Source organism: Cucurbita maxima, unplaced genomic scaffold (genome assembly GCF_002738345.1).
Source record: "Cucurbita maxima cultivar Rimu unplaced genomic scaffold, Cmax_1.0 Cma_Scf00009, whole genome shotgun sequence".
In the NCBI taxonomy this organism is placed as follows: domain Eukaryota; kingdom Viridiplantae; phylum Streptophyta; class Magnoliopsida; order Cucurbitales; family Cucurbitaceae; genus Cucurbita; species Cucurbita maxima.
In genome coordinates, this window is record NW_019272025.1 from 4,835,597 (window position 1) to 4,861,484 (window position 25,888).

General features: G+C 36.4%; 4 protein-coding genes, 1 long non-coding RNA gene and 2 other non-coding genes across 11 annotated transcripts; 6 read left to right on the plus strand and 1 right to left on the minus strand.

Annotated features, from left to right (window-relative positions):
* The first annotated feature begins 2,952 nt into the window (after positions 1–2,952).
* On the plus strand, positions 2,953–4,635 carry LOC111484556. The gene is made up of 2 exons (XR_002718517.1): positions 2,953–4,389; positions 4,438–4,635. It is a non-coding gene; the product is annotated as an uncharacterized LOC111484556 (long non-coding RNA).
* Positions 3,110–3,214, plus strand: LOC111484630. The gene has a single exon (XR_002718555.1). It is a non-coding gene; the product is annotated as a small nucleolar RNA snoR100 (small nucleolar RNA).
* Positions 3,679–3,788, plus strand: LOC111484632. The gene has a single exon (XR_002718557.1). It is a non-coding gene; the product is annotated as a small nucleolar RNA U19 (small nucleolar RNA).
* A 1,458-nt stretch (positions 4,636–6,093) lies between the features above and the next one.
* Positions 6,094–8,399, minus strand: LOC111484465 (trans-cinnamate 4-monooxygenase-like). The gene is made up of 3 exons (XM_023131082.1): positions 7,565–8,399; positions 7,355–7,488; positions 6,094–6,885 (listed from the first exon to the last, which is right to left on the minus strand). The coding sequence occupies exons 1-3, from the start codon at positions 8,347–8,349 to the stop codon at positions 6,287–6,289; spliced, it is 1,518 nt and encodes a 505-aa protein (XP_022986850.1). The 5' UTR covers positions 8,350–8,399; the 3' UTR covers positions 6,094–6,286.
* Positions 8,400–11,039: 2,640 nt separating this feature from the next.
* LOC111484482 (26S proteasome regulatory subunit 6B homolog) lies at positions 11,040–15,273 on the plus strand. 2 transcript variants are annotated; one of them, XM_023131105.1, is made up of 7 exons: positions 11,040–11,603; positions 12,307–12,537; positions 12,765–12,923; positions 13,099–13,251; positions 13,496–13,579; positions 14,723–14,871; positions 14,981–15,273. In XM_023131105.1, exons 1-6 carry the CDS (start codon positions 11,109–11,111, stop codon positions 14,855–14,857), a joined length of 1,257 nt encoding a protein of 418 aa, XP_022986873.1. In that variant the 5' UTR covers positions 11,040–11,108; the 3' UTR covers positions 14,858–14,871; positions 14,981–15,273. The 2 variants fall into 2 exon arrangements, with proteins under 2 accessions (XP_022986873.1, XP_022986872.1); XM_023131104.1 differs by having other exon boundaries at positions 14,723–15,273.
* Positions 15,274–18,366: 3,093 nt separating this feature from the next.
* LOC111484443 (probable inactive receptor kinase At5g58300) lies at positions 18,367–22,360 on the plus strand. Of its 3 annotated transcripts, none has more exons than XM_023131033.1 (4): positions 18,367–18,447; positions 18,648–18,786; positions 19,321–20,672; positions 21,517–22,360. In XM_023131033.1, exons 3-4 carry the CDS (start codon positions 19,403–19,405, stop codon positions 22,137–22,139), a joined length of 1,893 nt encoding a protein of 630 aa, XP_022986801.1. In that variant the 5' UTR covers positions 18,367–18,447; positions 18,648–18,786; positions 19,321–19,402; the 3' UTR covers positions 22,140–22,360. The 3 variants fall into 3 exon arrangements, with proteins under 3 accessions (XP_022986801.1, XP_022986799.1, XP_022986798.1); XM_023131031.1 differs by having other exon boundaries at positions 18,379–18,531; XM_023131030.1 differs by having other exon boundaries at positions 18,382–18,817.
* A 506-nt stretch (positions 22,361–22,866) lies between these two features.
* Positions 22,867–25,776, plus strand: LOC111484541 (ubiquitin-conjugating enzyme E2 28-like). Of its 2 annotated transcripts, none has more exons than XM_023131193.1 (5): positions 22,867–22,966; positions 23,150–23,245; positions 23,417–23,544; positions 23,781–23,885; positions 25,451–25,776. In XM_023131193.1, the coding sequence occupies exons 2-5, from the start codon at positions 23,176–23,178 to the stop codon at positions 25,592–25,594; spliced, it is 447 nt and encodes a 148-aa protein (XP_022986961.1). In that variant the 5' UTR covers positions 22,867–22,966; positions 23,150–23,175; the 3' UTR covers positions 25,595–25,776. The 2 variants fall into 2 exon arrangements, with proteins under 2 accessions (XP_022986961.1, XP_022986960.1); XM_023131192.1 differs by having other exon boundaries at positions 22,871–23,009.
* Positions 25,777–25,888: the final 112 nt, after the last annotated feature.

The window sequence follows — 25,888 nt, forward strand, 5'->3', positions numbered from 1 at the left end:
CATGACAATTCTCTGAACCAGAGGACAGCTGTTGTCGTCTTTTTCTTTGCTCAAAATACTGCTTTTGTCTTGATAATAGAAAAGGTTACACTTAAAAGTAAGAAAACTTAAGAAATTAGAGATTAGGTGAATTGAAGATGCAGATACAGTGGAACTATTAGCATTTACCATACAAACCTATCGATCCTTATTTCCATAACAACAATTTCATAAAATGCTATTTCTGGAAAGTTATGAAGATTAAAATAATAAATGCACGACTGCAAACAAAATTGAGAATTTACAAACCCTTTTTACCTGTTTTGTGTGGATTTCCTTGTCTGAGTAGTTCCCACCAAGCAGATGTCAATTTTAATCATGCAAAAGGGAAATGCTTATGAATCAGAACAAAAATTTAGCCCTGTTTTAAAGTAAATATAATTATAGACAATCAGAGGTAGATACAACTATAATGTAAGTAACTCATGAATTCTTCCTCCAGAACAGAAGGATTAATAAAATGGGAGCACGTGCTGTTGTAATATGTAAATCTAGAAAGAAAGCTAGCTAGATTTATCTAGTTTACGGCCTACCTTCGTGACAGTATGTGACTATCAAAGAACATCAAAAGAAGAGAAAAAATAAACTTGATCTGCATAGCACCTGCACGACCTGTTTGGTCACCTAGCCACACACCGAAAAAGACTATTGTTTTGTGAAGTGAAAAAGCCACTGAGTTGCAAACTTTTATTTATTCGTCTATTTTCCTACAATTTACTTGCTTCAGAATGTTAGCCGAAGAAGCAATATGAGAGAGAAGAAAAACCATATTGTATGTGCAAGCTGCTACGTCTACGCTATATAATCATTCAAATAGACAAGTATTAATAAACTGAAAATTTTGACATTGATGTTTCTTATATATTACTTGGAATTTGAAGGACAAACAGCTAACAGAAAAACACTGACTAATTGCAGTCAATTTAAGTTGAACTAGTTTAAGTCACAGTTACCGTTGAAACTTTCCGCCTGGAGCCTCCCATCCACTGCAACATACTGAAATGAAGCCAGGCCTTATTGCTAAAAGGAAAAAGAAGCACCACTCTAATGATCAAATATGTATCGTAACATAATAATATGACAAGGCTAAGAACTACGTGAAATATCTCAAGAGTATGCTGAAATGAAAATGGAAAACATTTTCGAAAACGTTACTTTCCAAAATACATGATGAATCGACGATGGATTTGATACAGTTCATTTTGAAAAAGCACGAAGCTAAAAGGATTGACGAGTAATGCCTAGAGTTTGAGAGGAAAACGAGGAAAATTATTCACGTTTCATAAAAATTCTTAATCCTGAATAATTAGCACAAGAAACCATTGTCAGATGGATACTTCGTGAAACAACAACGAATTAACACAGTACCAGAAATATTCAGACCGAGTCTGCTTCAAAGAGAGGGAGTAAACCGTTCACGAGATACTGTGTAAATGATTTTTTTCTCTAAATTCGTTGAACTTGCTTTTCTGCTACACTTTTGAAGCCAATCCGAGGAGCGACTGAAATCGTGAAAATTTTACGAGGACAGGCACATTTTCAGCAGAACTTAGAAATTTATGTAAAATTTAGCAAGGAGAAGCTACACTTTGTGCAACAGTTTAAAATGTGCTCGACGATGAACAAAAGCTTCAAACTAGCAATGGCGTCCATGGCGTTAACTTCATTTCAAATGCACAAGAAATATCTCATTCTCAAAGAATATTCAAGTCAGCAACGTCTCAACGAATTGCTCTAATAACACAAGTCGGAAAAACTTAAACGACGATCAGTCATAGAACACGACGATCACTGAACAGAAGGTTACCTGAGAGAGCAGGGAAACGAGAAATGCAGATTTAGATTGTCGAATTGTAAATGCAATCGTACTTTTGCCCGACATGGCTCTTCGCAAGAAGCGAAGTTCTTGGCGCGAATCGAGACAACGAGCAATGAATTGAAATAGAATCACACCCCCGAAGAAGGTCGAAGGAGAAAAAAATTAATAATTAAATTAAAGTTTAATCCCAACGTGTATACTTCGATATGATCATTTTAGCCTTTATTATTAAAATGTGATCATTTTAGCCAAAATTTACATATTTATTAACTTAAAAAAAATCTAATAACTCATTTAACTTAAATTATTATATAGAAACACGAGAAACATATGTTCAGGGTGTATGTGCAATTTTGTATCGGACCACGAACCGACACAAAAAAAAATACAAAAACCTATCGTATAAGTGGTAAGTACATAAGAAGACGTCTACGAAGCGAGACAATGACAAGAATGTGTTTCTTGTCCCCACCTATTTCAATCTTCATTTTCTTGGGATCGAGATTTTGCAGGGTTGGGTAGTGATGGGGACATGGGATATAATCCCGGCCCACACGCACATTTAGCTAGTTGAAAGACATCTCTCCCCCTCATTCCCGATTTAAATAAAAAGAAATTAATTTAATTCAAAACAGTTAGATATAGACTATCTCTAACTACAATTCAACCATTTAAATACATAAAAACTTATTAAAAAAATGATGATAAATACCTCAATTTAATTTATTTTTTATTTCACAAATAATTAAAGTCTTATTAAATATAAATTTCCTATAATTTGTCACTTGCCACGTAGAAAGTTAATAAATGGAGACATAATTGGGGGACAAAATACATAATTTTATCAAATAAAACATAACCAAAACTCCCCGTTTTATGTCCAACAACGATCCGAAAATAGAAAACGATTCTTAGACGATCCCCTAATATTTCGGCGGCCCATAAACTACACGTAAGCCCATATCGGCCCATTAATGTAATTAATGGGCTTTCCCACAAGTATCATTTTTAGCTCTTCGTTATGGGAAACCCTAAATTTTTTTCTATATAAATGAAGCTCCAGCCATATTTTGAAATAGATCTCTTCAGTTCGCTGTGGTTGTTTCTTCGTTCCAATTTACCGTATTCATGCATATTCTTTGGTTGTTCTCTTCCCTTGATTTATAGTTTTCGTTTTAGGATTTTTAGTATTCATGAAGCCAGTTAGGGGAGGTTGATCTGTGTACAATAAGCCGATGCTCTGGAAATAAGGAATGAAGGAAGCATGGTAGTGTGCACAGAAATCGAATTCATAGGTCGACATGTCTGCTCCCTCTGATGCTTTCTGATTTGGGGGCCTGGTTTAGACCTACATCTTAATGTCTTATCTCAATCTCTGCTCTCTAGTTTACCTCTTTACTTTATCGATTTTGCTAGGTTCGTTAATCATTTTCAGGCGTAAATGCGATGCGAATTTACTAGGATTCTTCTCCTGTTTCCAATTTATCTGTTTACTCTATTGATTTTACTAGGTTCGTATAATTTTCAGGGGATAATGCGGTAGGAATTGACTAGAAATTACCTTCAGACTAACTATTAACACAATCGAGAAACCTAGCGGGAATTTCTCTTGAAAATGTAAGTAGATGACGAGTTATTTTCTTTTGTCTGCGATCGATCTATAGTGGAGGCTGGATCGTTATTTAGATGATCGGATTTAACAGATTTGAGTAGTAATGAAATCCCTCTTTGGTCGACGTGATAGTCTGGTAGGTTTCTCTCTAGTTTCTACTCTAACGAAGGAAATGCCTCTTTGAGTAGCCGTGTGGATTAGGTTTCATATCGTGCTTAGTTAGGAGGCAGACAACAAGGTAGTTATTACTTAGAAGCATACTTGAGAGGTTTTTTCAAACATTTTCGTGAATCTTCCTCCAAGCAGCTTCGAACATTTTCAAATTTTGCCGAATATACCTTGTTTATTTTTTCAAACATTTTCGTGAATCTTCCTCCAAACAGCTTCGAACATTTTCAAATTTTGCCGAATATACCTTGTTTATTTTCTTCTCATTTGTTCTTGGTTGGAATGTGACGGAAATGAGATTTGAAATTACATTTAGTACGAAAAAAATGCATTTTTGTTCGTTTGCTGGGAATTTAAAATACTATTTGATTTTATAATTTCGTTGAATTTGATTTTATAATTTCTATAAACGGTTCCATTTTCTAATTTGTTATTATAAGATTATATTACCGAATTTCCGTCCTGGGATCGTCTCTTGAAGGCTTTATCTAGCCGTTCTCCTGGATTGATCTTAGTTACAAATGGTAATGTAGAATAACATAGAGCTCCGATTCAGCTTTAATGTTTTTAGTGTTCGTCCTTGGTAGCAGCATCTCCTATTGATCAATTAGAGTGACACCACATCCTTGGCGCCAATCTACTAAAACGCCTGGTAGGATTCAAATGGTTGGCATGATGACCCCCTCCGCCTTTGCCGATCTGTATTGAGACCGTCTTATTGCGCTCCTTCTAGCATACAAGCCGGAATCGAGTAAACTAAACAGGGCATGAACCTGCTGTTGATTATTACCTTATTGAGAATTTATTAATACTAGTATGATAGTCGATATTTTTCTCTTTTCGTTTTATCGGAACAATTCAAAAACAGGACGAAAACAGCCTTTCAATCCAGCGAGCATGATGTAGCCCTTTCATTCTCTGGACATAATCCTGAATTCTGTCTTGTTAATTTTGTGGATTTGCATTCTCTAATGTGATATTGATTAAATTATTTTTTTTTCCAACTTGCAAGATATAATTGTAACATATTTGTCCAATTAAAAAATTTTCCATAAATTCTCGCCATTGTTGCCATTTATGAAGTTCGTCCAGTCATATTGTGGCTGTCGTTTGGCTTTTATGAAATTTGTTTATGTATTTTTATTCAATTCCAAAGGCGATGTTTTAAAGTGATTTGGTGTCAATTTCATGGTCTCGTGTTTTCTTTTATGATTATCTTCATTCATGTTCTTCATAGTTGAGTATTTTTAGCAATTCATTGATATGTAACTGAAACAAATCGTTCGTGTTGTCGCATGACTTCTTTGCTTAAGCTTTTATTCTTCTTCGAGTACTTTTCAAATTACTACACCACAAAATGTTTCCTCTCCTTGTTCATTTTATCTTGGTGTGTATCTTCCATTTTCCACGGTGTTTATGTCTATGATTTTAGCTTATGTTGTGAATCTTCTTGTTGTCTTCCTTGCTCGTGTGATTATTTTATCTTCATAACAAGTTTAATTGTTTTTTTTTTATTAAGATTGGTTTCTCGTTTTCTCTCAAGAGTAGAATTAGTTTTGTTAATCTTTACCATGTATGTTACTGTTTCTGAACCTAATGCTAATTGATTGGTATGAGAAGAATATCATCTTATTCATAGCTAGTTTAACGACTCTGAAGGATACATCTAATGAATATATAAAATCACTTTAAAATTAGATTCAGATCAATTTAAACTCTTCTTGGTTGAGCAAATTTGTAGATTTCTAAATTAGTTTAGATGACCTAAAAGTATCTCACCAAATATAAATGTAGCTTGAAAATAAAGTGAAGAAAATTCTGTCCCCGTTGTTACAAACATACGATTCATGGGGAGATAAAGAAATAGATCGAACCAATCGTCTGTGTGTCACCCTTTTCCAATCCAAGGAAGATGCAAAATTACATATATTAAACATATTTTAGATTTAAATATAAACAAACCAAATCCTATTTCTTAATTCTAAATTATTTTAGATCCGATCGAAATAGGATTTTCGGGATAAGGAATAAACAAACCATGGATAAATCCAAGAGACTCCTTCTTAAATCCAAACGATCTTTTCGTAGGCGTTTACCCCCGATTCAATCGGGGGATCGAATTGATTATAGAAACATGAGTTTAATTAGTCGATTTATTAGTGAACAAGGAAAAATATTGTATAAAACAGCAATATGTATTAGCTCAGTCTCAAGTTCCTCTTCTAGTCTTCTTAATGATTCATGTGTATAGGTGGGATCACAACATGGAGTTTAGTTAATTTAATACAATGATGCTATAGGATTGAGGAATTTATTTGACGCCATGTCATGATGGTATGGTATAATACTACTAACGAATAAGATAGGTTGCAAGAGCATCAACCATATTTGAGATTTGAGAATTTTTGGTTAGATGAATAGTTTAATTATACTTAATTGGGTAAGCGAAAGAAGATTTCAGGTAAGAAATTTAAATTTATTGAACTGAGAAATAAAAGTGTGGCTTCTGAAGGCTTCACATGTATTATTTGATTGAAGATCTCTAACAACCTATGTGATCAATCAGTTCAACCTAACCTTCCAAAATCATCTCCCCAAATTGAATACATAGCATCCTCTTTCACCAAGAGACCGTTGGAAAACAAAGTCTAGAACACCCTGGGCTTAGCAACAATGGTGGAGTGCTTCAATATGTGTAAGCTAAATTGCCCACCTTTTTCTGTGGTGTCCAACTTGGAGTGACCAGGAGGGGGAAGGAGCTCAAAGTTCTGAACCAAACGCCCAATTGTGATGGCAAGGATAGGCAAAGCCAGGATGATGCCAGGACAGCTCCTTCGCCCAACACCGAAGGGTAGGTATCTGAAATCGTTGCCGTTGGCCTCTACCTTGGACTCCTCCTCCAAGAACCTCTCGGGGCGGAACTCTTCTGGGTTCTTCCAGTTGGCTGGGTTGTTAGCAAGCCACCATGCATTGACCAAGATCTTGCTCTCAGCTGGAATGTCGTAGCCGCCTAGCTTGGCGTTGTGGAGGTTCATATGGGGCACAAGCAAAGGAATAGCCATGCGAAGGCGGAGGGTCTCCTTGATCACGGCTTGGAGGTATGGGAGCTTGATGGCGTCCGGCTCAGTAATTTGAACCCCGGGTCCGAGTACAGTGTCGAGCTCATTCCTCAACTTCCTTTGGATTTCTGGGTGGTTCACTAGCTCCGCAATCCCCCATTCAATTGACCACAACGTTGTTTCAATTGCTGTTCCACAAATGTAAACCATGAACTCAAATCAATAACCATCGGATGAGATGAGGCCAAAGCAAAGCCAAAACACTCTCAATCAATGTCGATTATGGAAAGGTTATTCGAAGGCTCCATAGACCTCAGAAGATTGTTCGAGGGTTTATAAATAAGAAATATATCTTCATTAATACAAGGAGTCTAAAATCGAAAGATTTTATGCTCAAATAAACAATATGCAATGATTAGTACATAACAGTCATATATATTCTGCCCAACAGCATGAAAAGACGATAACACCCTAGCCATAAAGGCCAACCTTTTTAAGTTTAATTTTAAATAAAATTTGAAGGTATCTTATAAATGTTTATTTATTTTCAAAGGTCCAATATAGAATAATCGTATAACCGTACGAGATTATGGAAAGATTTAGATCACATATTTAATTAGTAAATTATGACGCTAGTAATTGGACTTATGAATTTACCTGCAACATTGATATTCTCAACAATGTAAAGCAGATTGTCTTCGTTGATTTCTCCCTTCTGTTGCGCATCCAACATATGATCAATTGCACATTTCAATCCCTCGTTTGTCGTCTTCTTCGTGTTCGCCAATTTCCTGTTCAAAATTGTTCAGGAGTTTTTTCAGTAAAAATGTCAACAATTCGATTTAGATCAGTTGATTTCGAACTTACTTCCTCTCATCGACAAAATAATCCTTGAAGAGTTTGAGCCTTGTTTCCTTGACTTCCTTGCACGTTTTGAGATATCCTCTCAAGAACGGCCTCAAGATAGGGATGAAGTCGCCATAGTTGTAATCGAAGCTCTGCGCTAATCGGCTCCTCTCTCCGTTCAGAGCCCTAAGTTTGAGAAACAGAGGATCGTCTTCACTCTCGAATCTTCTGTCGAACATAATCCTGTACATGTTGTTGTACATCATAAGCTGCAATCGCTGCCGGAGAACGACTCCGGTCGTCGCCGATTCTGGATTCTTCTTCACATCCTCCACTACACTAGCGGCCTCATCCTCCCATCCCTGACGGTATTGCTGGACCACTTTGTTAGTGAAAAACGGAACTGTCATGATCCGTCTCATTTTCCTCCAATGCTCACCATATACGGTGAAGACCATATCCTGACCTTTACCGGTGAAGATGTCGAAAACGACGTTTCTGGTTCGAGATCCAAACTCGACTCCCTGCGTGTGGAGCACTTCCTTGGCCAGTTCCGGCGAGGAAACCACCACGAGGCTCCTCTGTCCCATCCGGAGCATGAAAATATCGCCGAATTTATTGGCAAGTTCTGTCAGATTGCGGTGGTTCAAGTCATCGCCGACCTGGAGCCAGTTTCCGAATATAGGCACCGGCAACGGCCCCGGCGGAAGCTTGAATCGCTTGCCGCGTAACTTGGAAATGGCGATGGCAAGAACCATGGCGATGAAGAGGCCGATTAGAGCCTTCTCAAGGAGGAGGAGATCCATGCCGGAGAAGAAGGAACGAAATTAGATTGAACTGAAAATTAAGTTGGAGGTTAATGAAATTGACAATTGGGGACTTTATAAGCAACAGATTCAATTGGCAATTGGTTGGAGAGACGGCGTTCTCTGACGGCGGGAGTTAGGTGAGACTTGTGGCGAACTTTCAGCCAGACTTGCTTTCTGACGTTAGATTTCACGGCGTCCACCATGACTGCTATTATTATTATTATTTTATTTTTACTGGGACCTCACTTTCCACAACGTGCTAAATAAGTTAAAAAAAAAAATCACCTTTATTATATGTTTGGCTACATCAATACGCGAGATTCTTTTCACGGATCGACTATAACTAAAGTAGAAACTAAGTTTCATTCGACCGTACATGTTACATGCACGTGTATTTTCACTCGTTTACAACGGTAGCTAGCTTACCTTTACTCTAGGCCAGACTTAATGTCACGGTCATACTTGTCAAAGGTGTATTGTCCATAGTTGCATATCAAATGTCTCATATTAAATCTTAAAAAAAAATTAAATTACTCATGTTAATATTTTATATAAAAATACTTTGAATTTATTAATACTTTTAAATTTTTTTATAGATTTTCTAGTTAAAAAAAAAATACTTTTACTCATAATTTAAAAAATAATTACAAAATTTTAAAAATAACATTAAATATATTTGGAAATAATTTATGAAGTGTGGTAAAATTTTTATTGATTTTTTTTATAAAAGTAAATTGTGTTAATCTTTTTAAATTTTTATTGATATTTTTATGATGTTACTAATTGTAAGGGTTTATTTGAACTCTAACAAAAATAAAAATAAAGTTAAAATATATGTTTGGTTTTAGGTGAACCAATCCTGATTTAATTGGTTGATATATATATATATATATTAGGTGAACCAATCCTATTTAATTGGTTGATATATATATATATATATATATATATATCATTTCAAGGAATATTTATTAATATATATATCACTATTCAATTTAAACACTCCCAACCAAAGAAATTTGTGCGCTAGAGAGAAGCAAATTCAATATTGAATTGTCATTTATAGAATAAGATTAGGAAGCTCTTTAATGACGTCATTATTACAATTTTCAACCTCATCAATAAGAAATGTCATTTATAGCATTAAGACTATGAAGCGCTCTAATGACAGTAATTATTACAATTTTCAACATTTTAATTTGACTATTACTCAATATGAACCAATGTTAACTAACTTAATTAAAAACTTTGAATATTTTATTAATTTATGAGATTTAAAAAGGAACACATATTTTAAAGCGACATAAATTATGTAAAAATTGTATGATAGATATTAGATGTTGTGGCTGAATAAATAAGGAGTGTTTGGATGAACCTGTGATTTAAAAATGTTTAAAAATTTGATAGATATTACCTATAAATTTAAATGCGCTTCGCTTTTAATAATTCTATGTTTAGTGAGCCATTGAAAATATGTTAAGAACTCGTGTCGAGTTGTGGGGATAATTTATACTCTTAAACGTAACTCGAGATTAATAACATGACCATATGTCAGGACAATCAGATGTCGATTTTAAATTCTAAAATTGACAGAGAGTATTATACCGTACTAATATAAATAATTATAGTGTTGCCAACCTATATTACTTTATGAATTTATCAAATAAAATAAATAGCTGACTAAATGTGAATGCAAAAGATTATAAAATCAATTCGAAAGGAAGGATATTTTTTTTAATAATAATATATCGAGATACGTTAAATTATAATTTTGAAATAAAATATTAAATTTTTAATTTTTAATTTTTTAAAAATTAAAGGAATAAATTAGAGAAAATTTAAAATCCTAATATTTTAATATAATTACTAAACCTTAAAAATTGGGAGAGAAAATAATTTGGTAAACTATTGGACCGCACATATTACATAAAAATTAAAAGGGTAAACTTATAATTAATTATTTAAAAATGCAAAATTAAAGAAACCGGCCAGTGGGCCACACATGCATTTGACCGCCCGCCAGAGGAAACGCCGTTATGTTGCTGACGGAGTGTTAAAATTCAACTGAAACATGACGTCCAAAACGGTGGCTACGGTCATGGCCTAAAGAAACGCTGCGTTTTAATGAGCACAAATCTTCAAATTAAATATTAAATATTTTTAATATTCGTAGAAATCACGTTTGGTTGTAATATTAATTTTTAGTAATAAAAAAATCAAAAGATAAATTTTAATACAACCCTAGTTAAGACCGTTAAATCATTTGAATACTTTTACTAAATTTTATAAATATACAATTATAAATTTATCGTCTTAATATTTAAATTAAGTTTTGAAAGTCATAATAAATTTCTAAATTTTCTATATTGGGTTAATAGTTTCATAAATTTTAATATTATCTAATTTTTTTTTTAACTATATGACTCTTTTTTTATATTAATTTTGTGAATAAATAAATAAATAAAGTCACCGAACTAAATGGACTCGTTTCTATTTCTGGGCCGCTCAATTTGCCTTCAAATGGCCCAAGTAATAATAAACATGAATGGGCCTTATCGAGCTGGGCTCAGGATTCAAAATGGGCCTCCAAACCAGAAAAAAGCAAGGTTTGCAAACGACGTCGTTTTTAGTCATATTCTTGGAGGACTATATTATAAATAAAGAGTATTATTCGCCGCGAATTTCTTGAGCTTTACTCTAATTTCTCATCTCTCTGCCTTTTGCTTTCTGCTTGGAGAAGGAAGAATCCGAAAACCAGAATGGCGGCCTCAGCTATGGTTCTCGACCCGAAATCCTCATTGGAGCCACCGGCGTCGTTTCCGTCGACGAGATCTGATCTCCTAGGCTTGGCGGAACAGTCCTCCGACGAGGATGACCTCTACAGCCGTCTGAAATCGCTGCAGCGGCAGTTGGAGTTCATCGACATTCAAGAAGAATACGTGAAGGATGAACAGAAGAACTTGAAGCGCGAGCTTCTACGAGCGCAGGAAGAGGTTAAAAGGATACAGTCGGTGCCTTTGGTAATCGGCCAATTCATGGAAATGGTCGATCAGAATAATGGCATTGTTGGATCCACCACCGGTTCTAATTATTATGTTAGGATTCTCAGTACTATTAATCGCGAGCTTCTTAAACCCTCGGCATCCGTCGCTTTGCACCGTCACTCTAACGCCTTAGTCGACGTCTTGCCTCCCGAGGCCGACTCTAGCATTTCTCTGCTCAGTCAGTCGGAGAAGCCTGACGTGACCTATAATGTGAGTTTTACATAATTTTGTCTTCCTAAGTTTTTTTGAATTTGCATAATGATGTTATTTTCGTCTGTCTTATATCTATATATGTGTATCCTTTTGTGAAATGGAATTAGGCTTCAAGTATAATCCAGTCTTGTTGTTTTGGGTTGAACTCGTTAAATTGGGATATCATCTTGTTCGAAAGCTCAAATTGAAAGGAGCTTAGGTTGTTCTTCAAAGCAATTGGTGATCATACAACGGAAAAGCTTTATGAAATCTGATAAACACTTGTTGGTTCACTTGTTTTAATTGAAAATTTTCCTTTCCCGGAAAGATTAATGTCATTCTTTACGATGGTCGAGATTTTCTAAAGGTTTTTAGGGATTCGTTTAACAGAACATTTTGGATTGAACTATTAATTGAACATTTAAGTTTTCCCCCCGTCAATAGTGACAAAGCGTCTTGGTAGTTTTAAATTTTTTTATTTGAACGCATTTTTTCCAGAGTTAGATAGTCTCGACTTTTATGGCAATGTTCACCTTATTTATTCCTCATTTCTTAACACGAGTTTGAGGTTGCCGACTTCGATTTAGCTGATTAGACTTTATTACATCCGACTCTATGCTAATATTTCCTCGTATTCTGTTTCCTAGAGGAACGTTTAACCCAAACAATGCTGGAAATTTTCTTACTGTTTTTTTTTTTTTTTTTTTTAAAATCATTTTAGGATATTGGCGGATGTGATATTCAAAAGCAAGAAATTCGTGAGGCAGTAGAGTTACCTCTTACTCACCACGAACTGTACAAACAAATTGGTATTGATCCTCCTCGTGGTGTTTTGCTTTATGGTCCCCCTGGAACTGGTAAAACTATGCTTGCCAAGGCAGTTGCTAATCATACAACCGCAGCCTTCATAAGAGTTGTTGGTTCTGAATTCGTTCAGAAGTATTTGGGTGAGGTAAGTTCGGAATTTCCTATATATCTTTCGTAACTTCTTTACTTGTTCATTTACTAACTACTTCTACTCACTTTAATCTTGGTTGTTTGCGGGAAACTAGCCATTGAAACTACTTTAGCTGTGTTCTTGATCTTAGTCTTCAATAGTGTTAAGGTATAGAAAGTACAGTTACTGGTGTTGATCTTCTTTTGCGATTGACGTCTTTTTTCTTCTTGTTCAAACTTCAGGGTCCACGTATGGTCCGAGACGTTTTCCGCCTTGCTAAGGAAAATGCCCCTGCAATTATCTTTATTGATGAGGTTGATGCCATAGCAACAGCCCGATTTGACGCCCAAACAGGAGCTGATAGAGAAGTCCAGCGTATTCTCATGGAACTTCTAAATCAGGTACGATTTTCATAAAAATGTGGATCCAATTTCACAAGGCTATGTGATCAATGGGTCTCTAATGTACACATGAAACTAATTCAAAGTGAATTTTTTAGTGCTATATTTAGCTAATCAATAATTTTCTGATGACTACTGGTTCATTTAGTTTTAAACTTAATTTTATTTTTGGTAGATGGATGGGTTCGACCAGACAGTGAATGTCAAGGTCATCATGGCAACCAATAGGGCTGACACATTGGATCCTGCCCTCCTACGTCCTGGAAGGCTTGACCGAAAGATTGAATTCCCTTTACCTGATCGCCGACAAAAGAGGCTGGTATTTCAGGTAATAAAACTTGTACATAATTCAGTTAAATTCTCTTGTTTTTTCCTACTTGTCATACAGCAGCCGTGGTTTCTTAATGTATTTGTAGTTAGTTTCTGTCCTATTTCTCTCTTCAGCTCACTCTAGAAGGGGGAATAAATAGACATATTTAGTTTTGGCTACTTATGCTATGATATCTGCATTTTTCTGCTTGTGACATGTCAATTTTAGTTTACGACTTCTACTGTCCTTTGTTTTCATGTAGGTTTGTACTGCAAAAATGAACTTGAGTGATGAGGTGGATCTAGAGGATTATGTTTCTCGCCCAGACAAAATCAGTGCTGCTGAGGTTAGTCATCGAAATGTCCTTTTCTACAGTAATGTGTATATGCCTAGTTATCATCAGTCGAAGAAAGTATATTAGAACTGATGTAGTGAGTTAGTTTAATAATTTTGTCTAAATTCTTTAGTTTTTAAATACTTAGCCTGTCACTAAATCCTCTTAAATAGAGGGGCTAGCCTTTAGATTGTATCTCTTGAATACACTTCTTGCAAACAACACAGTGCAAGAACTCAATATCGAAGAATTACTCTTCTATTTATTCTGGTCTCATGTTTCTTAAAACTTGTTACAAAAGCCTGAAGATTTTTCTTTGAAGCACAGTATACCATTACCAGCAAACACACTGTATTGCCCCATGTCTGGTTTGCTTCTTTAGTCTCCTTACCTTGTAGCATCCTGTGATGTCCCACATTGGTTGGGAGGAGAACAAATCACCATTTATAAGGGTGTGGAAACCTTCTCCTGGCAGACGCGTTTTAAGGCCTTGAGGGGAATCCCGAAAGGGAAAGCCAAAGAGGACAATATTTGCTAGCAGTGGATCTGGGGCGTTACAAATGGTATCAGAGCTAGACACCGGACTATGTGCCAGCCTTCTCGCTGTGGGTGAATTTGGGGGTGGTCCCACATCGATGGGAGGAAGGAAAAAGTGCCATGGGCCCCAAAGAGGGTGGATTGTGATGTCCCACATTGGTTGGGAGGAGAACAAACCATTATTTATAAGGGTGTGGAAACCTTCCAAAGAGGGGTGGATTGTGATGTCCCACATTGGTTGGTAGGAGAACAAACCACTATTTATAAGGGTGTGGAAACCTTCCCTTGGCAGACACGTTTTAAAGCCTTGAGGGGAAGCCTGAAAGGGAAATCCCAAACAGGACAATATCTGCTAGCAGTGGATTTGGGGCGTTACACATCCAATCTGAACCACACCCGCCCCCAAGACGCGTTTAGGAAAAAGAAAACAGGGTTTGGAGTTGGTAATTGATATGGGAAGGGTCTGACGAATGTAGGACTTTGTTTTCGTATCGTGTGGGAGAATTTAGTTGCTTTCTAGTGTTAAACTTTGATAGCAACAACAAATTTTCTGTAGCATTTTTTCCCTAATCTTTATTGCATTCGACATTGATCATTATTCGTGATGGCTAACTGCAGATCGCTGCTATCTGTCAAGAAGCTGGGATGCATGCGGTTCGTAAGAACAGATATGTTATACTCCCAAAGGATTTCGAGAAGGGCTACAGAACCAATGTGAAGAAGCCTGACACAGACTTCGAATTCTACAAATGAGTCCCAGAGATGGAGGTGAAATCTCAGTATCGTCTTTTTTGTCGATATGATCGTAATTATAGGTTCCTTTCCTTCACTCGGGATATCGCTGTTACAGCAACTGATAGATGGAGTTTATTTGCCGGTCAGATAGAGCTGTGGGACGGTATTTTTCTTGTATCACTCTGTTACTTCTTGTCATGAACTCTATATTTCCGCATCATTTAGAATGCTGGCCTCTGATATTGCTCAAAACTTGAATTGTTTTCTAATCTATCCAAGCATTGAAAATGATGGTTAACTACTCAGCAAATAGATAGATAGAACATTCTCAAACTTGTCTGCTGGGGGTTCAGCAGTTCCACTGAATGATGCAAACAAAATCTCTCTTTATATTTGAGCCCATGGAGTAAAAGGAACATAAGTTGCATGGCCCACCCTATCCATTGGTCGTTAGGTGTAGGATTGCGATTGCCTCAACTGTAAGTTCATCCGACCCCTAAAGAACGAATGGTTCCAGAATTCTTATGAAGTGTAGGTTCTGTCAACATTATCATTATCTCTTCGTTGATTTGTTGTCCCTACTCAAACGGCTCATAGACTATTTAAAGATACACAGACATGGAAGATACTTTAGTCTTCAGGTTTGCTTATTTTAATGGACTTGAAATTTCAAAATTTTGTGTCTATTTACAACTTTCAATGTCTTAAATTTATGTTTAATAAACCTTTAAAATTTTAATTTTGTATCAACCCGAGTTCAATCAGGGAGCAAAGTTGTTTTACCTCGTTCAAAAAGAATAGTCCAGGTTTTCGCTTGAGTCTTTCCTTAAACCTTCCGAAAAAGAAAAAGAAATTGATGATGAAAGATTATGATTTGATTAATGATTTATTTCCTTCTTTACCGTGATAGAAGGGAAATCCTTGATTCTTGACCTTGTTTACTACTGTGTTTGGACTCAGAGAACCGGAGACAGAGAGCCGTAGACCTTCTCGATTAAACAGATCAAACATAATAAATTTATAAATATTTTTAAAAATGAAAGTTTTAAAGGTTAGATTTGTAAAATCAAAAAAGGTAGGCATAGTAACATCAAAAAGAAGAAACTAAATTTATAATTTAATTTTTATAAAAAAAATGCTCTCCTAACCTACATCGTATTATTTTTTTAAGGTGATTTTAAACTTATTGCTCGAACTTAGGTCAATTGATTCTCTTTGTTTCTAAAGTACACTTAGAAAATATCTATTTTTTCATTAATGATTTATTTTAAAACGTTGAGCGACTATTAAACTCAACAGAGTTATAAGTTGAAGGCAAACAGAGTTATAAGTTGAAGGCATCGGGATGTAGGGGAATTATAAGTTGAAGGCATCGGGATGTAGGTATACCATAAGTTGCTACAGAGAGAAATCTTGAACTAAGTCTCAAACACTCACAATCTAGGTAGCATTGGTTTTGAATTTTAATAGAATTATTAGGGTATAAATGAGTATTTTCGTATAATAAATAGCAATAAATGCAAACAAATATTCTTATCCCAAAAAAACCCAACAAAGGGGGGAAAGAAGGTTCCAGATCCAGCTGTAAATTGAGTATCGAAGCAGCCCCAAAAATCAAAGCCGCTTGAAAGTGGAGTTGAAGGTAAAATTTCGTTTTCTGAGAGAACAGAAGGCGACGAGCATCTTGAGATCCACGACGCTGAACGGCCCGAATGGAAGGGAGAAATTCGAAGACGCATTAATTTCGATACACTGTGGTCCTTTCAATCGAAAGCCCTAATTCATCAGACAGCGTCAAAAAGGTCAGATTCACGCTCTCGCTAATTCCTATATCATAAACATTCCACTTCCTCATTGTTTACAACCTCCAAATTCCAATCTCGTACCAAAATTTGGAGTAATTCGAACGAGAAACGCGGTGCGATGAGAGAGGCTATCCGATCGGTGAAATCGAGGAATGCGTTTGGGAGTGCTTGGATCGAAATCGATCGATCCTTTTGCAATTTAGGGCAAAATTTTGATCTATACCGTTGGATTAAATCGGGAATGAGAGAGATTTTCCGGGAACATACCGAGAAAATTGACCTAAATCGGTGAAAAGTTAAGAGCGATTGGAAGCTTTGAATGTGGCAGGATTTAGGTGAGAAAATGGGAGTTTATAATTGCAAGAACTCTATCTTTTCTTTTACGAAGTTCGAGTACTCAACACAGGTCAAGCGTAATTATTGTATGCCACCCGAAGATCAAATCTTCCTATTTCTATTTCTATTTTTGGACAAATTTGATGGACTTAGGATTTATGTTTAATTGAATGATCCTTAGTTTATAATCAAATAATAATATCTTCCTTTGAATAAAACTATCATTATTAGAATAAGGCCTTTTAAAAAGTCAAACAAAGTCCTGAGAACCTTGAAAATGGAGATTTATAATTTCTCACCTAGATTTTGACTATTTTTTTTTAATATTGAAAATGGATCATATTCAACAAAAATGATGTTAATTATCATATCAATCTTTTAAAAAATGGTTCTCAACATTTTTAAAAAAAATAAAAAAAGTTAAAATTTTGAATGAAAAAATAATATTTTGTCAAATAATAGTTTTATGGATGACAAAGAAAACCTATTAAGTTTCATTTATCAATCCAATAAAGATGGATAAACTCGGTAGGTTAAGGTTGTTAGCTCAAAAAGACAATAATTATTTGTTATCAACTTTGCACAAATCACCTTCACGATATTGCATGAAATTAAACTCTAATATAGCAATTGAGTCACGTGATACGTGAATTATTAACACTGTGCTAACGATGAAAAGTTATCGTATTTTTGTTGGATGGGTATATCTCACATCCGCTATGACTTCATATAAAATAATTATTAAAATCGTCGAAGCTAATTTAAAAAAATAATGACAAATTACATATTTTTTGTATGTTTAAATGAATTATTAGAATAAAGTTTGGATCCCACATTGGATCCTCGTTGGTGCTATGCCTAGAGATAACACATTTGACCTAGTTGTTAAAAAAAAAAAACAATAAAATAGATAATAATAATTTTTTTTAATGAAATTATTTAATTGATATTTTAAATAAATAAATTATTTAAAATATTAAGACCAAAGGTCATAAAGCACGTGGTGTGTTTAAATTCAATCTTAAAAAATAAATAGTTATTTTAAATAAAAAATTGTTTGAACGCTAGAAAATGAAACATAAAAAATAGAAGATATTATTTTTGCTTATTTTTATTATAATAAATAAAAGAGAAAAAAACAAAACGCTGTCGTTTTGTTTGGTACACGTTTTACCTTATTTCATTTTAAATACAAAATAGATATAATTTAAAAAAGATACGGCTGCGTTTTACTTTAATCATTATTTTGTAGCTTTATGTTTTTCTTAATTAAAAATATATTATTAAATTATAAATTGCTTTTCTTTAATTATTAATTCCTTTTAAATTTTTATGGTAAAATTGTAAATTTGAGTTTGTGGAAGCAAAAGCATGATAGAACATGGATGGGTTGATTGAAGAACGAACAAGAAGAACAATTAATTGAGAACCTCAGCTTAGTTTCACAGTGAGCACCATGGAATCATAGTGGGTTTCTTCCTTTTTCCTTACTTTCCTCTTGAAAATGACACCAATTCCTCTCTGCTCCCCAAAAAAAGTAGCCAAGGAGCGGTGATTCTGAGTGCTTTCACTTTTCTAATCCTTAGTTTCTCCTTTTTTGCGAACCCATTTCGATTAATCTCTTCATTCTCTCTCTTTCACTCGATTTTAACCTCTTTTTGCCTCAGATCCCTTCATTCCGGCGGGATGTGAAGCTTCTTCACTGCTACATTTTACTGCAAATCCTCTCCGCCGCAGCTCCACCTCCCATGGCGACCTTCTCTTGAGCTTCTTTGCAGCTCATTTCACCGCTGGCTACTTCTTCCGGTAACGCCGTCGGATGATTGAGTGTTTTCAGGTTCTTTCACTTCACTTGTTTGTCGTTATGTTGTTACTCCATTTCTGTCTAGTTTCGCTGAGTTTATGCATCTGGATGTTACTTAGATGATAGATCTGTGTTCTTGTCGGGAATTTGTTTTGTTGGAATTGTATGTTTTTGAGCTGGCATTACACTTGAAGATGATTTTCAGGTTTACTTTCACAAGATTTGTTTATGGAGCTAAGTAGGAAAAAGATTGAACACCGTTTTTGGGGTTTCAAACAAGAACATCCCTGTCCTTTTGTTGGAAATTATGTTCTTCTGATTGTCAATTTTGTAGGCTCTAATGGCATGATAATGACTGGAAAATGTCCACGTTCTTTACTTTCTACGTTATGAAACTAGAATACTGCTAGGAACTTTTGGGAGATTCAAAGCTCGGACCCGTTGGTCGAGATATATGCCTTAACTAATTGAGCTATGTTCGGTCGACGTTTTAACTTGAAAATTTGCATAAGCTTTACTTACCAAATTTGTGGCAGGTAAAACAACAGGGCCAGAAGGGATCATTGTTGTCACTTTTGCAGTTACGTTCTTCAAGCATCCTATGTTACTTAATTCCAAATGAAGTTCTATTCAGTATCAGCGTTTCCTTTGTTTTTTGTTATTGTTCATCTACTTCCCTTTGCCATTGCGGACCTCGAATCCGACAAGCAAGCTCTTCTTGACTTTGCATCTTCGGTTCCACATCGTCGGAGCCTCAACTGGAACAACACTGCCTCTGTATGCACAACTTGGGTTGGCATTACTTGCAGTGAAGATGGAACTCATGTGGTTACCCTCCGGTTACCGGGGATCGGACTTGTCGGTTCGATTCCTTCTAACACTCTAGGGAAACTTCATGGTCTCAAGGTTCTTAGTCTCCGTTCCAACCTCCTTAGCGGAAGAATACCGTCCGATATCACCTCACTTCCTTCTCTTCAATATCTTTTTCTCCAACGGAATAACTTCTCTGGTGGTGTTCCGTCCTCCTTTTCTCCTACTCTTAACGTATTGGACCTATCGTTCAATTCATTAGAAGGGAAGATTCCAAAGACTATACAAAATTTGACTCAACTAACTGGATTGAACCTTCAGAACAACAATCTTTCTGGTTCAATACCGGATATCGACCTCCCGAAGCTCAAGCATTTCAATATAAGTTATAACCATCTCATTGGTTCTATTCCGACTTCTTTTAATACATTCCCGAGTTCGTCGTTCATTGGAAATCCTTTATTATGTGGAGCGCCTGTAAACGCTTGCTCCGTAGACCTTTCTCCAGCTCCTAATGCTCCATCTTCACCTGCCATTTCTCAAAAGCAGAGCTCGAAAAAACTGAAGATGGGAGTTATCATTGCTATTGCAGTTGGTGGATTCTTCCTTCTATTCCTTGGAGTTCTTTTTATGGTTTTGTGTTGTTTAAGGAAAAAGGATGGTGAACACTCCGGCACAAGAAAAGGGAAGGTTTCGGGTGGCGGGAGAAGTGAAAAACCGAAAGAGGAGTTCGGTAGTGGCGTGCAGGAGCCTGAGAAAAACAAGCTGGTGTTTTTTGAAGGCTGTTCGTTTAACTTTGATCTTGAAGATCTATTGAGAGCTTCAGCTGAAGTGCTTGGAAAGGGCAGCTATGGAACAGCTTATAAAGCTGTTCTGGAGGAACCTACCACTGTTGTCGTGAAAAGGTTGAAGGAAGTGGTGGTGGGGAAGAGGGAGTTTGAACAACAAATGGAGGTTGTGGGAAGGATCACGCAGCACCCGAACGTCATGCCACTCCGAGCGTATTATTACTCGAAGGATGAAAAGCTCCTCGTTTATGATTACGTCCCGGGAGGCAGCTTGTCATCACTTTTGCATGGTACGTGCTCTTTCTTTTCGTTCTATAAACTCGTTAATTCTCCGTTACAACAATCTCTTTGTCTACCTTAGTTTTATACCGACTTAAAAGGCTGTTGTGTGTAAGTACAGACAACTTCTGTACTTGTAAGAAACCGAGCTTTCGTTAAGAAAAATGAAAGAATACAAGAGCGTACAGAAACCAAGCTCGAACGAATGGAGTTCTAGAATAGTTACGAAAAATGACTCCAATCTAAAAAAAAACACAAGACCAAGTGACAGAAGCCGAAAAAGAGACATTAAACCTAACCATTTCCTTAAACTCCTCAAAGAAGCTAGCTTGTCCGGGGATTTAGAAGCATCTCCTCGAACAACGAACTACCATCCCTATCCCAAGCGAGGTTCTCGAGTGATCCCAAAGAATCTAAGCGAATTGGCAATCCCATAACGAACGATCGAGGTCCTCCTCATGCCTTCTGCTAAGAATGATCGAGAAAGAATGCCTTTGAACACGATGCGAGGTCCTCCTCGTGTACTTTTTCGATTTACGGGTGAACTTGTGTCTAGCTAAAACGGGGAGTTAATAGAAAATGCTAGTTTAGAATGATACTCGGAAAGTGTTGTATGTTTTCCCTTACGTCCCCGATGCTATTACTTAAATTCTTTTGTACTTTTCGCTCCTCAGTTTCATTTTGAAAACAACTGAAGTGATCACAAAAGTTCGTTTTGTTGGTATTTTCGACGTTGAACAGAATACAAATTTGTTTCTAATCCTTGTGGGACGTTGAATGGTCCAGTTGGGCTAATCAATCTTTAGAAATGTTCACAGCATATCTATGATTATGTGAGACTATTTCTTATTGCAGGAAACAGAGGAGGGGAAAGAACTCCGCTCGACTGGGACTCGAGAGTGAAGATCGCTCTTGCAACGGCGAAGGGAATTGCTCAAATCCATACAGTGGGCGGTCCGAAATTCACCCATGGAAATATCAAGGCCTCAAACGTTCTCCTAACTCAAGATGTGAATGCCTGTGTTTCCGACTTTGGCCTTACTCCTCTTATGAATGTCCCAACTTCTCGAACTGCAGATTATCGTGCGCCCGAGGTGATCGAAGCTCGGAAACACACACACAAGTCAGATGTTTACAGCTTTGGTGTTCTTCTTCTTGAAATGTTAACTGGAAAAGCTCCCCTGCAATCACCACGTCGTGACGATATGGTCGATCTCCCTCGGTGGGTCCAGTCTGTTGTGAGGGAGGAATGGACAGCTGAGGTTTTCGATGTCGAGCTAATGAGGTACCAGAATATCGAAGAAGAGATGGTGCAGATGTTACAAATAGCAATGACTTGTGTAGCGAAGTTGCCCGACATGAGACCGAGCATGGACGAAGTCGTTAGAATGATCGAAGAAATCCGGCAATCTGACTCGGAGAACCGGCCATCGTCCGAAGAGAACAAATCGAAGGACTCAAATGTGCAGACCCCATGAATTCATTCATTTAGATTGTGTTTATTTTCATTATTTGAGGAAGAATTGTGCAAATTAGGAAGGCTAAGTTCAATCATTTTCTTTCCAACATTACCCCCAGACCTTTTGGCTTCCATGCGTTTGTACTTTGTAGAGTTCATCTGATTTTTAAGTTTCTTTAGGATTGATTGAATGTGAACCAATCAAAACTGCTATCTGATTTGAATTCATTGGATCTGATACTCATTTGCGTCGCTATCTCGTTCATTGATCAATAGCCCTGTTTATTGATCTATAGCCCACTCAACCTAAGACGTTTAATGTGAGACTTGAGTAAAGGAGATACGTAAATTAATTAGACCATACTCGAACAAGAGTGGTCTTAGGAACAATATGCTCGACAAGGACTTCAAATAATGCAAGTTACTATTGTTGGTGGATGAAAGTCTACATTGGCTAATTTAGAGAAGAATCATGAGTTTATAATCAAAGAATACTATCTCTATTGTGGAGAGCCGTGTTAATCTAAGTTGATATTAGAGCGAAGCTCTAAACTTAGTGTTGGTGGATGAAAGTCCCCCATCCCCATTTATAATTATTTTTTATATAAATAAAAATAAATAAATAAATGGTAATAAATTCGAGAATGGAAAAAAATTATAATTATTTTTTATATAAATAAAAATAAATAAATAAATGGTAAGAAATTCGAGAATGGAAAAAATTCTAGAAGCGTCTAATATCTGTCATTATTTAATAATTCTGCCAAGATTCTGTCTTCTCCATAGCTTCTCTGCTTCTCTCTTCATAAGAGCTAAACCCTTTCCCGTCGATCTATACCTCCCGAGGTATTCCTCACTCGCTCTATCTCTTCTGCAGTTAATCTCAAAGGTCGGCGAATTTTCTCTCTTATTTTGTTTTGTTTTGTTTTTGGTCTTTTGAATGTTTATTAGTTGTGTTTGATTGCCTGCGTGAGCTGAAATCTTTTGTTCTGATTGAAAATTTTGGTCTATTTTGTGTTTGGAGTTCAGATTTCGCGTTTGTTTTCGAGGAATCAATGGCTTCCAAACGTATTCTTAAAGAGCTCAAGGATTTACAGAAGGATCCTCCTACGTCTTGCAGCGCTGGTATATGAACTTCTGATCTTTATTGTTCATGATTGAGAAAGTGGAATGTTTGTTTCTACTGCGACATCCTATTTTTGGTTCTCTTCTGTGAATTTCTTACTCAAGAACTTTATTTTTGCAAAAAGAACGTCGAAATTCATATGGTTATTGTCTTCATACGGTTTTCCTTAGGTCCTGTGGCAGAAGACATGTTTCATTGGCAAGCAACTATCATGGGACCTGCTGATTCTCCATATACAGGAGGTGTATTCTTAGTTTCTATCCATTTCCCTCCGGACTATCCTTTCAAGCCCCCAAAGGTTAAATCCTTTCTGGTTTGAATCTTTGCATTTGTTCCTGTTGTTTCTTATACTCTTATGTACTGATATGGCCAATGAATCGACTTCCTTGCTTACTCGGACAGCATGTAAAACATCGGGATTGTTTTATTGAGAGTTTTCACTGAGCTTGATGCTCTTGATTTTGATTTTTTCATGTCACTGTCATTGTAAACCGGTCTATGATTCCCAAAAACTGAACTCTTTAAACCTCGCAGGTTGCTTTTAGGACTAAGGTGTTCCACCCAAACATTAATAGCAATGGAAGCATATGTCTGGACATTCTTAAAGAACAGTGGAGCCCTGCGCTAACTATTTCTAAGGTTTGTTGGAATTTACAGTCTCTTGAAACTAACCAACTAAACTAGTTTCTATTGATAAATGTTGTTTGCACATGTTCTCTGTTTTTTCTGTAAACTATCTGTTACTTTGTTTTACTGCCACCAATTGGCTATATGCTCTATCGTAAGAGTCATATATTTATGTTCCGTCTTCTTGGAACTGTGAAGTCTGACTGAATGGCCTTGAAATTGATATTCTGTGTGTGGTTTTTTGCAATACGTAGAGATGAGATGTTCTTGTTTTCAATTTTATTGAGATCTTTGACTATTCTGAATCCTCTCTTTTATAGTTGTGTTGGTAAATTTCCCATTATCATCGTGTTTTAGGTGGAGGCTAGGATTATTGAGTGGGGTTTGGATCACTCTAAGGGGTCCCACATCAATTGGAGAAGGGAGAGTGTCAGTGAGGATGTTGGGTCCCAAAGGGATGTATTGGGACAATCCCACATCGGTTGGGAAGGAGAACGAAACTTTCTTCATAAGGGTGTGGAAACCTCTCCTTAGGGGAGACGTTTTAAGAACTTTGAGGGGAAGCCCAAAAGAGAAAGCCCAAAGAAGACAATATCTGTGAGCGAGGAAGCTGAGCCCTAAAGGGGTGGACACGAGGCGGTGTGCTAGTAAGGACGTTGAGCCCTGAAGGGGTGGATTGAGGGGTTCCACATCGATTGGAGAAGGGAATGAGTGCCAAAGAGGACGCTGGGCCTTAAAGGGTGGTGGATTGTGAGATCTCACATAGGTTGGGGAGGAGAACGAAACATTCTTGTGTGAAAACCTCTCTCCAGCAGATGCATTTTAAAAACTTTGAGAGAAAACTCGAAAAGAAAACCCAAAGTGGACAATATCTACTTGCAGTGGCTTAGGGCCTCAAATGATTCTCCTTTTGAATTGTTACATAATTTCAGAAATTCCTTGATACTTGATAATTATCCCAACTCTTAGTGTTTGAATATTTTATCATCAAGGATTTCAGCCGGTAGTATGAAATTTTCATAGAAATATTAGCTTGAGAAAGATATCTAGGTTTATCTCGATTAGAACTTCTCCCTGTTAAGTGGTGAAATGTCATCTCTTTGAATTGAATCACATGATTAGAAACCTCGAAAAGCAACCATGCATCGGTTAGGTTATGGAGCTTGCTCTCTTATTTATAGCTTGGTCAACGGTTATATCCGGTAAAGCTATATATGGTAAATAGTAGTAGATGGTTAAATCTGTTAAAGCTATATACATATAAACTGAGTCATATATATCTTCTTCCGGTAGAGCTTTGAAAATGTACTTTCTATTCTCTGTTTTCTCTCTTATACATACTCATCAATACAAATCCTTCAGCCAGAGTTCTCCTTGCAATTTCTCTATCCTGTTCTTTGTGTTCATCTAGATCGAGTGTGCGTTGTTGTGCGATCCTAACAGCATCCTTATTGATTCAAGCGGGAAAATTTTATGCAACCTTATTGCTATACCTTACTGTAAATTAGCTGTTTTTATATCAATCCATTTGAAGTTAGAATCTTATAGAACTTTAACATGAACTAAATATACTTCAGGTGCTGTTGTCCATATGCTCTCTGTTAACGGATCCCAACCCCGATGATCCCCTCGTCCCTGAAATTGCTCACATGTACAAGACTGATAGAGCCAAGTATGAAGGTACTGCACGCAGCTGGACTCAAAAGTATGCTATGGGATAGTTTCTACAGCTAAGCCCATCTCAGCTCTTAGAAGATAGAAGAAGCGCCTTGAATCTTACTTCTATGAACTTGAAGGAATGAAAGCCTCTGTATTCGTAAGACTTAAAGCTTTTGTAAGGAATTTAACTTTCATTGTGAATATCGATTTGAAGAAATTATATAATGGAAGTCCTTTAACTTATTGTCAAATGATTGGTTTTCATATTTGTTATGAGTTGGAAAGCTGTTTGATTGTCCTGTCCTGTTCTGCTTGGATCAGTATGAATCCAAGGGTTGGATTATTAGGATGATGAT